The sequence below is a fragment of the Hemiscyllium ocellatum genome, chromosome 10 (genome assembly GCF_020745735.1).
Source record: "Hemiscyllium ocellatum isolate sHemOce1 chromosome 10, sHemOce1.pat.X.cur, whole genome shotgun sequence".
Lineage (NCBI taxonomy): Eukaryota > Metazoa > Chordata > Chondrichthyes > Orectolobiformes > Hemiscylliidae > Hemiscyllium > Hemiscyllium ocellatum.
The window spans coordinates 37,413,961-37,426,947 of NC_083410.1; the positions used below are offsets into that span (position 1 = coordinate 37,413,961).

The window sequence follows — 12,987 nt, forward strand, 5'->3', positions numbered from 1 at the left end:
AATGTCAAAGTTCCTGGATGTTTTATCCATATTTCACTGCAGACTAATCAATACATTTCTTCTCTATTGGATGAGAATGCATAGAATTTGATGACTTTATTGTTGAGTTAATAGGACAGAATCATAGAATCACAGAATCCTATCATACCGAAGGCCATTTGGCCCATCAAGTCCACACTAAAGAACATCCCACTCTGATCCACCCCTCCAACCCTATCCTTATAGCCAGCATATCCCATGGCCAATCCACCTAACGTGCACATCTTTCGACAGTGGGAGGAAATCGGAGCACCCAGAGGAAGCCCACGCAGACAAGGAAAGAATATGCAAACTCCACAAAGATAACCACCTGAGTCCCGGCGCTGTGAGACATCGGTGTTAACAACTGAAACAACACTGAAGGCGCTACAGGAATAAAAGTGTTTTATTAAGATTAGATTAGATTCTGTACAGTGTGGCCCAACCAGTCCACACTGACCCTCCGAAGAGTAACTCACCCAGACCCATTTCCCTCTGACGAAAGCACCTAACACTATGTGTAATTTAGCATGGCTAATTCACCTGACCCGCACGTCTTTGTGACTGTGGGAGGAAACCGGAGTACCCAGAGAAATCCACACAGTCGCCCAAAGCTGGAATCAAACCTCGGACCCTGGTGCTGTGAGGCAGCAGCACTACCCACTGAGCCACCATGCTGCCCCTTTGTCTTACAATTTAGTATAGAAAATTATCCCATGATCTCAGGAAATTAAAAATGATCAGACATTAAACTGTTGTGAACATTAGGATAGGTGATCAAAAGCATGGTTAAAAAACAAGTTTCAGGAAGATTACAAAGTAGAATCAAGGTTTTACATGAACCAACATCATAGAAAACAATTCTACAGCAATCAAACCTAAGGCCTTACAAAACCTCTTCAAATCACATTTAGTTCGGAATTTAGTTTGAGTTACTATGCCACAGGCAGATAACCCTAAAATTAACTTGGATGAAATCTCAGATTATCCTTATAACTGCTGAGGAAAGATGAGAAGCTTAAATTTTACAGCTCAGAAATAAATTAATTTGGATGTAGGGGCAGGGAGACTAAATATAGATGGGGTAAATCCAGATTATTACTTCAAAAGGAAATGAAGCTTGAACCAGAGGACACAAATGAAAATTATGAATAATACCAAACAAGACTATTATAATCCCAAACATCAGTCCTAACCTCAGGCTTCATATCAGTTCTAAAGTAATTTCAATACTCCCCAGGAAAGGAACCAGTGCAAAAGTTGTGCAGGAGACATCATTCATTACATACTGGAAATTAAGTTATCTGGAAAGTTGATTTAGTTTGTCCATGACAGTGAAACTTAAAAAGAATCCTAAAATTATATACAAGTCTTGACATTTTCAAATCTGCAAAATTTCTCTAACCATTATACCCTTCAATTTTATTTGGACAGAAACATGCCACAGAATGAGCTGGACAATAAGCATGAACGGGACAAATGAAATATTGAAATAAACTAGGTTAACTGCGAGGGTCAGACATAATTGTCCAACTTTGTACATTTGCCTTTCAGATGAAAAATATTTCATGCACCGTATCTACATTCAAGAAAAGCAAATTCTGAGACACTTCTAAAGCAAGTAACGTTTACATGTTCCTAAATTTATCTTCTTATGCCAGCAGCACAAGACTTCACTGAAAAGATGCTATCAGAACCAGTCTGTCAAATAGCACAGAGCTGTGTTATCCATTATCTGAGTTACAATTTGAGGTCATTTGAATTGTAAAGACGTCACTGTTCAAGAAAATCATGTGTTAATCTAAATGCAGCAGAAATTGCATTTCTGCAATTACATAAAATATTTTTTATGCACCAGCACCTGTTGACATCAATATCACATTCCACCAACAGTATGGCTTCAAGGAGCCCTGGATAAACTTGAATTAATGGGTATCGGGGACAAACTCTCCACTGGTTGGAGTCATACCTGGCACATAGGAAGATAGTTGTGGTTGTTGGAGGTTAGTCATTGAAGCTCCATGATATCTCTTTCGGAGTTCCTTAGAGTATTGTACTAGGCCCCACCATCGTTAGTTAATTCATCAATGACCTGCCTTCCAACATAAGATCAGAAGTGTGTATGTTCACCATAGACTGCACAATATTCAGCACATTCATGACTCCTTAAGACACTGAAGCAGCCAATATTCAAATACAATAGAATCTGGACAGTATCCAGGCTTGAGTTGAAAAATGGCAAGTAACATTTGCACCACACAAATGGCAGGTAATGATCACCTCCAATAAGAGACTATTTAACCACCACTCTTTGACATTCAACAGTACTTGGAGTACTGTGTCCAGTTTTGGTCCCCACACCTCAGGAAGAACGTGTCCAGCGGAGATTCACACGGATGATCCCTGGAATGGTAGGTCTAACATATGAGGAACGGCTGAGGATCCTGGGTTTGTATTCACTGGAATTTAGAAGATTAAGGGGAGACTTAATAGAGACGTACAAAATAATTCATGGCTCGGAAAGGGTGGACGCTAGGAAAGTGTTTCCATTAGGCGAGGAGACTAGGACCCGTGGATACAGCCTTAGGATTAGAGAGGGTTAATTCAAAACAGAAATGCGGAGACATTTCTTCAGACAGAGGGTGGTGGGCCTGTGGAATTCATTGCCACGGAGTGCAGTGGAGGCCGGGACGCTAAATGTCTTCAAAGCAGAGATTGATAGATTCTTGTTGTCTCGAGGAATTAAGGGCTATGGGGAGAACGCTGGTAAGTGGAGTTGAAATGCCCATCAGCCATGATTGAATGGCGGAATGGACTCGATAGGCGGAATGGCCTTACTTCCACTCCTATGTCTTATGGTCTTATGGTCTTATTATCATCACTGAACCCCCACAATCAACATCATGGGGGTTTTCATTGATCAGACATTCAACTGGACTCACCATATAAATACAACAGCTGCAAGAGCAGGTCAGAAGTTAAGAATACTGCAGAAAAATCTCACCTCCTGACACCCCATAGCCTGTCCACCATATTCAAAGGCACAAGTCAAGAGTGTGTAGGAATATTCACCACTTGCTTGCATAGGTCCAGCTCCAACAACACTTAAGCTTGACTTCATCCAGGTCAAAGCTAACCACTTGATTGATACCACATCCACCCACACACTACTGCTACTAAGGTATTATCTACAAGATGCATTGCAGAATTTCACCAGAGATCCTAAGACAGCATCTTCAAAAGCCATGACTGCTTCCACCTATAGCAGCAGATACATGGGCATGCCATAATCTGCAAATGCTCCTCCAAGATACCCACCATCCTGACTTGGAAATGTATCGCTGTTCCTTCACTGTCACTTGGTAAAAATCCTGCAATTCCCTCTCTAAGGGAATTGGGGGGTCAACCTACAGCATGCAGATGACAGTGGTTCAAGAAGGCAGATTCCTTCAGGTCTCCCAGCCTGTGACCTGCTGTTATAGCCACTGCATTCATATCAGTTCAGTTTCTGGCAACCTTCAGAATATTGATAGTTGGTCTTCAGTGAGGGTAATGCCTTTGAAAGACATTAGATAACGGTTAAATTCCCTCTTATTGGAGATGATCAGTGCTTGGCATTTGTTGGCAAGAATGTTAACTGCCACTTTTCAGCAAAAGCCTGAATATTGTGCAGGCTTGCTGCATTTGAACATGGACTGCTTCAGTATCTGAGAAGTCGCAAATGGTGCTGAACATTGTGCTCAGCTGGCTTGACTGGCTCATTTGCAACACAGAATGATGCCAACAGCATGAGTTCAATTTGCACACTGGCTGAGATAACAATGAAGGACCCTCCCTCTCAACCTTTTCCCTGCAACCCCTGTGGCGTTGTGACCTTCATATTAAGTCACCATCAGTCATCTCTCTCTAATGACAGAGAAGCTCTAAGGTCTGGTAGGACAATGGCAAATTTACCTTTACACCCACTTCTGAGCTCACAATGGTAGCAAGGTTGAAGCAGTAACTGAAGGTGGTTGAGGCGAGGACACTACTCTGAGGAATTCTATCACTCAGAGCACTGCAGAGTAATTTGATGAAAAGCTTTAGGCAGGAGAAGGAAGTGAAATTGTGACCAGTTTTATACATTCACTGACAATTAAAAGATACAGCAGAAATCAACAAGGACACTGGGTCAGGCAAATCTGATCATGCTGTTTAATAAATGCAAATACACAGACATGCCAAAGGTGGCATTAAAGCTTTACCATTTTGTTTTCTTTGGCCTAGTATTTCTTTGGCAATAAATGCTTAATTTTGTGTCTCCACGTAATACTCAGAGTTGCAAACTAAATAGGAGAAACAGTATGCAAAAAATCCAGACAGATTTTCAGCACTGCTAACATGTTCAGTATAGTAGCAAAGCCACAAGTTCCTGCATAATAATTGAGAACCGTCTTAAAATTTAATAAAAACCGAAGTGTGGATGCTGTCACAGTCACAAACAAAAACAGAAAGTACTGGAGAAGCTCGGCAGGTCTGCTAGCACCTATAAAGAGAAATCAGATTTAAATTAAAACTGGTTCTGAGGAATGGTCATCAAACCCAAAACATTAACTCTGATTTCCCTTCACAGATGTTGCCAAACTTGCTGAGCTTTTCCAACAATTTCTGTTTTCATTCCTGGCTTAATATTTATTGGTTTTCATAAAAAAAACTCAAATCATCATCCTACAAGCCGATAACAAATTTTTCAAAAATTTTCAAGAAACCAAAAGACTTGTGCGAGCAAACATCCCCAACTTTTCCCCTTCTAACATACTTAAGCAGCTCTACTGATCTTGCACTTTTAGACAAATGGAATCTGTACAGCGAGTCAAATTGGAAAGGGAAGTCCCCAATATTCCCACAAGCCTGACTACATACTTATGAATGTGGAACCTTTCTGTTGTCAAATGGACAGTGTATGCAGGATAAAAAAGTTGGAAGGCAGTCACACTACTTTGATTACAGACTTCCACAGCTTAAATTCTCATTTGATCTTTACTTTATCCTGTCAATTTAATGAAGAAGTTTCACATATTGTATCTTTAACTGCAATGTAAGTTCAGAAGAAACATTCAATGGCAATTTATCCTTAAAATGAATTCTTAGAAGATTATAAAGAAAGTAGGAATATACTTAAGAGGGAAATCAGGAGGGCAAAAAGGGACATGAGATAGCTTTGGCAAACAGAATTAAGGAGAATCCAAAGGGTTTTATCAAATACGTTAAGGACAAAAGGGTAAATAGGGCCCCTCAAAGATCAGCAAGGCGGGCTTTGTGTGGAGCCGCAGAAAATGGGGGAGATACTAACCGAGCATTTTGCATCAATATTTACTGTGGAAAAGGATATGGAAGATATAGGCTGTAGGGAAATAGATGGTGACACCTTGCAAAATGTCCAAATTACAGAGGAGGAAGTGTTTGATATCTTGAAACGCATAAAGGTCGAAAGATCCCCAGGACCTGATCAGGTTTACACTAGAACTCTGTGGGAAGCTAGAGAAGTGAAATGGCCTCTTGAGATATTTGTATCATCGATAGTCACAGATGAGCTGCCAGAAGACTGGAGGTTGGCTAACATGGTGCCACTGTTTAAAAAGGGGGTAAGGACAAGCCAGGGAACTATAGACCAGTGATGTTGGGCAAGCTGTTGGAGGGAATCCTGAGGAACAGGATGTACATGTATTTGGAAAGGCATGGACTGATTAGGGATAGTCAACATGGCTTTGTGGGTGGGAAATCATGTCTCACAAACTTGATTGAGTTTTTTGAGGAAGTAACAAAGAGGATTGATGAGGGCAGAGCGGTAGATGTGATCTATATGGATTTCAGTAAGGCGTTCAACAAGGTTTCCTCCATGGGAGACTGATTAGCAAGGTTAGATCTCACGGAATATAGGGAGAACTCGCCATTTGGGTACAGAACTGGCTCAAAGGTAGAAGCAAGAGGGTGGTGGTGGAAGGTATTTTTTCAAACTGGAGGCCTGTGGCCAGTGGAGTGCCACAAGAATCGGTGGTGGTTCTCTACTTTTTGTCATTTACATAAATTATTTGGATGCGAGCATAAGAGGTACAGTTAGTAAGTTTGTAGATGACATGACACCAAAATTGGAGGCGTAGTGGACAGCGAAGAGGGTTACCTCAAATTGCAACAGGATCTTGATCAGATGGGCCAATGGGCTGAGAAGTGGCAGATGGAGTTTAATTCAGATAAATGCGAGGTGCTGCATTTTGAGAAAGCAAATCTTAGCAGGACACATACACTTAATGGTAAGGTCCTAGGGAGTGTTGCTGAACAAAGAGACCTCGGAGTGCAGGTTCATAGCTCCTTGAAAGTGGAGTCGCAGGTAGATAGGATAGTGAAGAAGGTGTTTGGTATGCTTTCTTTTATTGGTCAGTGCATTGAGTACAGGAGTTGGGAGGTCCTGTTGCGGCTGTATAGGACATCGATTAGGCCACTATTGGAATAAGACGTGGAATTCTGGTCTCCTTCCTATCAGAAAGATGTTGTGAAGCATGAAAGAGTTCAGAAAAGATTTACAAGGATGTTGCCAGGGGTGGAGGATTTGAGCTACAGGGAAAGGCTGAACAGGCTGGCCTGTTTTCCCTGGAGCATCAGAGGCTGAGGGGTGACCTTATAGAGGTTTACAAAATTATTCGGGGCATGGTTAGGATAAATAGATAAAGTCTTTTCCCTGGGATTGAGGAGTCCAGAACTAGAGGGCATAGGTTTAGGGTGAGAGGGGAAAGATATAACGGGCAACCTTTTCACACAGAGGGTGGTATGGGTATGGAATGAGCTGCCAGAGGAAGTGATGTAAGCTGGTACAACTGCAATATTTAAAAGGCATTTGGATGGGTATATGAATAGGAAGGGTTTGGAGGTATATGGGCTGGATGCTGGCAGGTGGGACTAGATTGGGTTGGGATATCTGATCGGTATGCACGGGTTGGAACGAAGGGTCTGTTTCCATGCTGTACATCTCTATGACTCTATCTCATCAGAAATAGCAGGTTCAACATCTGCACAATTTGAATGCATATGGCAGTATTTAGAACTGCATTACACAAAACAGTGTGGACTTGTTCGATGTCGATAATTCACAGAATTACCAGCTCTAACAACTGTCAAAGACAAAAGGACAATTAATAATAAAAAAGAAACTACTCAATTGGCATGTCAACATCTAGAGAGAAAAGCAGCAGTTAACCTTCTCAGGTCAATGACCTTTCAACAGAACTCAGAAAATTAGCTATATAATAAGTTTAAAACAATGATGAACCCTTCCAAGGAATAACTATTGTTTGAGTATTGCTTCAGAGTTGACATGATTCCTATGTAAAGAAGGTCAAGAAACATCACAGTAGACACATAGGTATACTAATTATACTGACAATTCTCAATTAAAGAATTGATGGATAAAATATTTATTAAGAAATGGTAATCAACATGGATTTGAGGAAAGGGGATTGAAACAAGTAACAAATTGGCAAGAAAAATGTCTAGTGAAGTTCTCATATGCATTATTAACAAAGATATGTGCGACTATAATATGGAAATTGCCAAGCTAAATTTTCTGTTTACATCCGCAAAAGGAGTTTCACTCCACAGGATCATGTCTACTCGGAAATGGGGTTAAGATATGCAGTGAGAAAGCAACTTGAAAAAGTTACAGTTAAAAGACAAGTTGAGAGGTCAGTTAAGTCCCATCTAGATTCAGATGGATTATGCCATCAGATAGTTTAAAAAAAGAGGAGCTAACAGAGACATCATCATCAAATGCAATTCATATCTTTAAAAATAAAGCAATCCTATAAACCTTGAACTAATTACTTAATAGCTGCAGTAAGGAAACATTCTAAAGACAAGTATGCAACAGATTCAACAGATTTCAAAAAGCAAGACTGCTGACTTAGTGAATTAGTGAAAGACCTAACAAATAATAGGCAGAAGCAATGCCAAGGAAGCTCACTTGTTGAGTATGTCCAAAAAATGAGATTAATAGATTTTTACATATTAAGAACATCAACGGATTCAAGGTTGGTGAAGGAAATCAGTGTTGAAGTAGTAGATCATCCATGGTTTCACAAAATGGCAGATAACGCTTAACAGGGCTGAAGAACTGGTTCGTACTCCCACTGTTTTTGTTCAAGTATAAACCAACACACACATATTTCAGAAGGCCTTCAATAAGGTGGGATATTTAAAAAACACAATACATATGGAAATGTGGAGCCAGAGACTAGTTTGAGAATGAGTTGAAATATGATGGTAAATGGATAATGCAGTAGAAATTAACGGACCTCACTCATTCTAGAAAACGGACAGCAAAGCCAGTAAGAATTATTCTGAAAGCACTGCTGTTCACATACAACATTCATTTCAGAACTGCAGGATTATAATTGCTGTAGCTAATAATGAGAAGACAAGAATTCGATCAAAGTAAAAGGTAAACACATAAGTTTGAAAATGAACAAATAAATAACAAATATAATTTAAGATTGTGAGACGCTCTAATCTGGAGGAGAAATACCTCAGCCACAATCCTTGAAAGGAAGAAATTAAATATGGACTTGCAGAAAGAAATGCACTGCTCCCATGGCAACACAATTTGTTGCAGTCATAAAGAGTGCGAGCAAAGTGCTGATTTCTAGAAGTATAAAGACAAAGTAAGCAAGCAATATAAAATTTATACTTCACTTGGATCAAACTTGAATGACTACATGCAGTTCTGCCTTCCACAATACAAAAAGAATCTGAAGTATTAGAGGAAGTGCAAAAGGATTTAAGAAACTTTTACCAAAATTAAGGTAGTGCAAGTAACAGAAAATGTTCATCAGACTGACCTACTTTTACTAGAAAATGCAACACTAGGAGGAGATATGGTAACAGCCTTCAAAAGTATGAAGAGCATTAATCAGCTGGGATGTTGAGAAACAATTTCCATTTTAGTAGAAGTCCAGAATAAGGAGATAGGAGTCAAGCAAGGTCATGAGGTGATGGAGATCATTGCTGTCAGCATGTATGGACAAACTGACATTGTCTTTCTGAATGATGGCTGACAAGCAACAAGTATAACTGAAAGGTAATGGTGGAGTGGTGTGAGAAACTATTGCAAATTATTCTGTTAGCTAAATTAAAATGAAACTAAATTAATACATTTACATCCAGTTGGACAATAACAAACAGAAGCTATTCAGAAGTGAACAGGATAGTCAATTACATCAAGGAGTGCAAGAGACAGTGAAAGGGTCAAGGAGGGATAGCTTTCCTTTGTCACTGGCACAAACTGGAGGGGTTCAAACAGATTAGTAAGAATGTAGAATTCGCTGCTACATAGAGTGATTAAACAGATAATATTGAAGCAGCAAACTGAAGGACTGCTGCATGCATGGTGATGGGATTGAAGATTAGGGAGGGAAGAGGAAATAAGAGCTAAATACACTTCATGTAGAACATAAACACCAGTATGGATTAAATGATTTGTTTCTCTGCTGATATTGTTTAGAGTTTGATTAGATGTGGTCCTCCTTGCCTTGAAATCTGCTGTCATCGCCTTTTCAGGGGGGAAAAAAAAATCTCAATTCCCTCCCTCATGTTGCAAATAAGGAATCCCATTTCCAATATCCTTTTACATTACAAAATCCTTGAACATGCTGTCAACTTCTGAATCACTCGTATCTATCCTAGAATTTCACGTCTGAATTTCCCCTAGCCATATTTCTTCTGCCACAGTACCAACAAGGTCCTGACAAAGTCATAAATAATCTCTTACTCAATGGTAAAGATAAACTATGTCTTCATTACTTCTCGACCTGTCTGCAAACTTTAATACAGTTAATCACTCCATTCTGTTCCAATCCTTGTTAAATGTCACGCGGCTGGGTCGGATTTCACATGCTTTGTTCTATTTTTATCTATTCAGTCCCAACCACAGACAGCCTACACATTATCTCTGGTATCTCACATGGGTCTTTCTTAGGTCTCACATAAGTTGAGCATCATGTAGCCAAAATACCTGACCACCCATTTATCAAAACAAATGTCCTTTGGGAAACTTCAGTACTTACAGTATCCCACAATAACATAATTTGGAGGTGCTGGTGTTAGACTGGCGTGGACAAAGCTAAAAATCACACAACACTAGGCTATAGTCCAACAGGTTTAGTTGGAGGCACTAGATTTCGATTTGGAAGCAATAGATGGTGAAGAGGCAGTACTTCGAAAGCTAGTGCTTCCAAATAAACCTGTTGGACTATAACCCGGTGTTATGAGATTTTTAACTTTACCAAGAATAACGTAGTATGAAACCGCTTAAATTGACAGCATGCATGCTGACAACACAGCTCTATGTCATCACAATCTCTCTGAACCACTATGTCCAAGTTGTCACATTACTTACCTGGCGTCTAGCCCCTGATCAGTAGAACTTGCATTCAATTAAATATTAGGAAGACTGAAAGTACTCTCTTTGTTTCCTGCCACAAGCACTATAACCTAGCCACTGACTTAATTTCTCTCTCTGGAAATGCCTGTGGCTAAACCATATGATCACAACCTTGATTTTATTTGATGCAGCAATGAACTGCCAAATACATGTCATACAATTAAGACTGATTACTTCTGTCTCTAAGATTTCCCAATATCAGCTCATCTGTTATCAAAACCATTTGATAACTCTCGGTAAGCATTGGAATAATTAAGCCATGGTCAATCCTCTGCAAACTTAAGGTCACAAAAAAGAACTCTGCAACCCATTGTAAGTAAAATTCCATTCAATTAATTAAGGCTTCCTGGCTCTAGGTTAAACAACACCTTAATTTTAAAAATATCTATTTCAATAAAACAATCGTCTTCAGGAATTCAGATTACATCAGTGATGACTCAATGTAATCACAGTGATGACCTATTTGCCAAAGCCCACACTGGTTGCTAGTTCAGAGTTGAATGCACAACGACGCATGAATTTATTCTTGATTGAATGCATCAATTTCAATTTCACAATCAGCGCAAAGGAGAGTGAAGTAATGCACTAGCTTGTTCCAGGGAAGCTCCACCCAGAACACAAGCCTATATACCATGACCAGATGCTATCAGTAGTGGATAAGTTAATTTTCCTCAACAGCACACTCTCCTCAACATATCCAAACTTACAACAAAAAAAAAGCAAAAATTGTCAAAACAAGGCCAGATTTCAAACACCAGTTTGGGATAGAACAGTACATATACCTATCATGTTGAAAATCTATACAGCAAAGGGCTCTACCCACATTAGTCTATGAATAGGACACTTGAACTGTGTACCAAACTCATACAAAGCAGCTCAACCACTTTCACTTGAGTTGCCTTCTGTAGCTTCTGATGATTAGTTGATGACACTGAAGTGCTCACATGTGATCATGATGTGATACTGGCAGTGTTGGACTGGGGTGGACAAAATCAGAAGTCACCCAAAACTGTTATTGTCCAACAGGTTTATCTAAAATCACAAGTCTTTGGAGTGTTGGTCCCTCATCAGGTGAAGTCATTTGACCTGATGAAGGAGCAGTGCTCAAAGCGCTTGATTTTAAATAAACCTACTAGACTATAACTTGGTGTCATGTGACTTCTCACATGCGATGACTTGCCAAACATCTATACTATATCGAGACAATGATGGTGGGGCCTGTCATACTCCCTAGATGCCTGACACACTCTTTTACCGAAGAATATCTTCAGTGGAGATCCTGCTCTGGGTGCTCTCATCGTGGTCAAAGGAAGGATTACAAGAGCACTCTTAAGAACTCACTTAGAACCTTTCACATCAACTTCAAGTCCTGGGAGAAGCTAGTCTATGACTACTGCAACTGCCACAACCAAATATAAAGCAGTGCAACTCCTTTGAAATGAAACACGGATGAGAAGTGCTCACGAAAGACAGTCAAGACAACAAGCATCAGTGATTACATAACATAATCAGTTTCTAATGGCAAATTTAACTGGACAAATAAAATAACTGAACACTCAACTACAACATTTTAGAATAAAAGGAACTGAATGATTTATACCCAAAGATGTTCATCTCTATGCATAATCCACAAGATAGGATTTAGCAGAAATTAATTTCTTCAACTGAAATGCAATTTCATACCTTATGTGTGTGGCCGGAAGGGATTCATACTGACGAGATAGAAATATCTCTCGGTGTTTAAGCTGATGTCTTTGTTTTTCTGTCAAATCTAAAATACTTGGCGTTTCCAGTTCTTCCTCCATTTCTTCTGCACAGGATAAAATACAAAATATATTAACTTTCTTGGGGAGGCTTAGAGCTGTTAAAAAGGTTTTCTTTTTTACCCCCACAAGGAAAGTTATGTCTTCAAACAATACACCACAAAAATTTGCAGTGCAAGCACACAAAATCTGTTTCTGCATTTGTCCCCACTGAGCTGAAATATATCCTTGGTGTTTCTAAAGCATATTCATAAACTGAACATCACTCAGTGAGGCATGTAACACAATAGGCAATTATCACAAGTACAGATAGATCGTGAAATGGATCCTTGAGAATACTGGGGGCACAAAACGACCCAAGGGATTGGGAAAATGTGGCAAAAGTACAATACACTTGCCTGAACCTATTGTACACCACAGCAATTCTGATTTCAGTAAATAATCATTCACTCTGGTTTTAAACTACACTATTTTAAGGAAACAATAACTGGTTCCACATTTTATCAAAATGGCCAGCTGGCAACAGCTGATATAAATCAAAACCTAAGACCTTCTGTAGGGTCTTCTGAAATTTATCACTGAAACATTTGTTTCTTTTCACTGCACGGATTTTGTACTTTTTCTGCAATATAATGTCTTGCACAAATACAAAACTATCTGAGAGCTAAATGAAACTTAAAAATGATATGGCATTTGCCCTTCTTGAAGATGGTTGGGGCCATCAGGGGACCATTACAA

At 39.5% G+C, this 12,987-nt stretch overlaps 1 protein-coding gene across 2 annotated transcripts in view; it reads right to left on the minus strand.

Annotated features, from left to right (window-relative positions):
• Window positions 1-12,987, minus strand: part of mta3 (metastasis associated 1 family, member 3) — a 154,776-nt gene that overhangs the window by 100,606 nt on the left and 41,183 nt on the right. For both annotated transcript variants that reach the window (XM_060831404.1, XM_060831405.1), the window contains one exon: window positions 12,170-12,296. In XM_060831404.1, coding sequence (XP_060687387.1) covers window positions 12,170-12,296 — 127 coding nt within the window. The remainder of the gene's footprint in view (window positions 1-12,169; window positions 12,297-12,987) is intronic.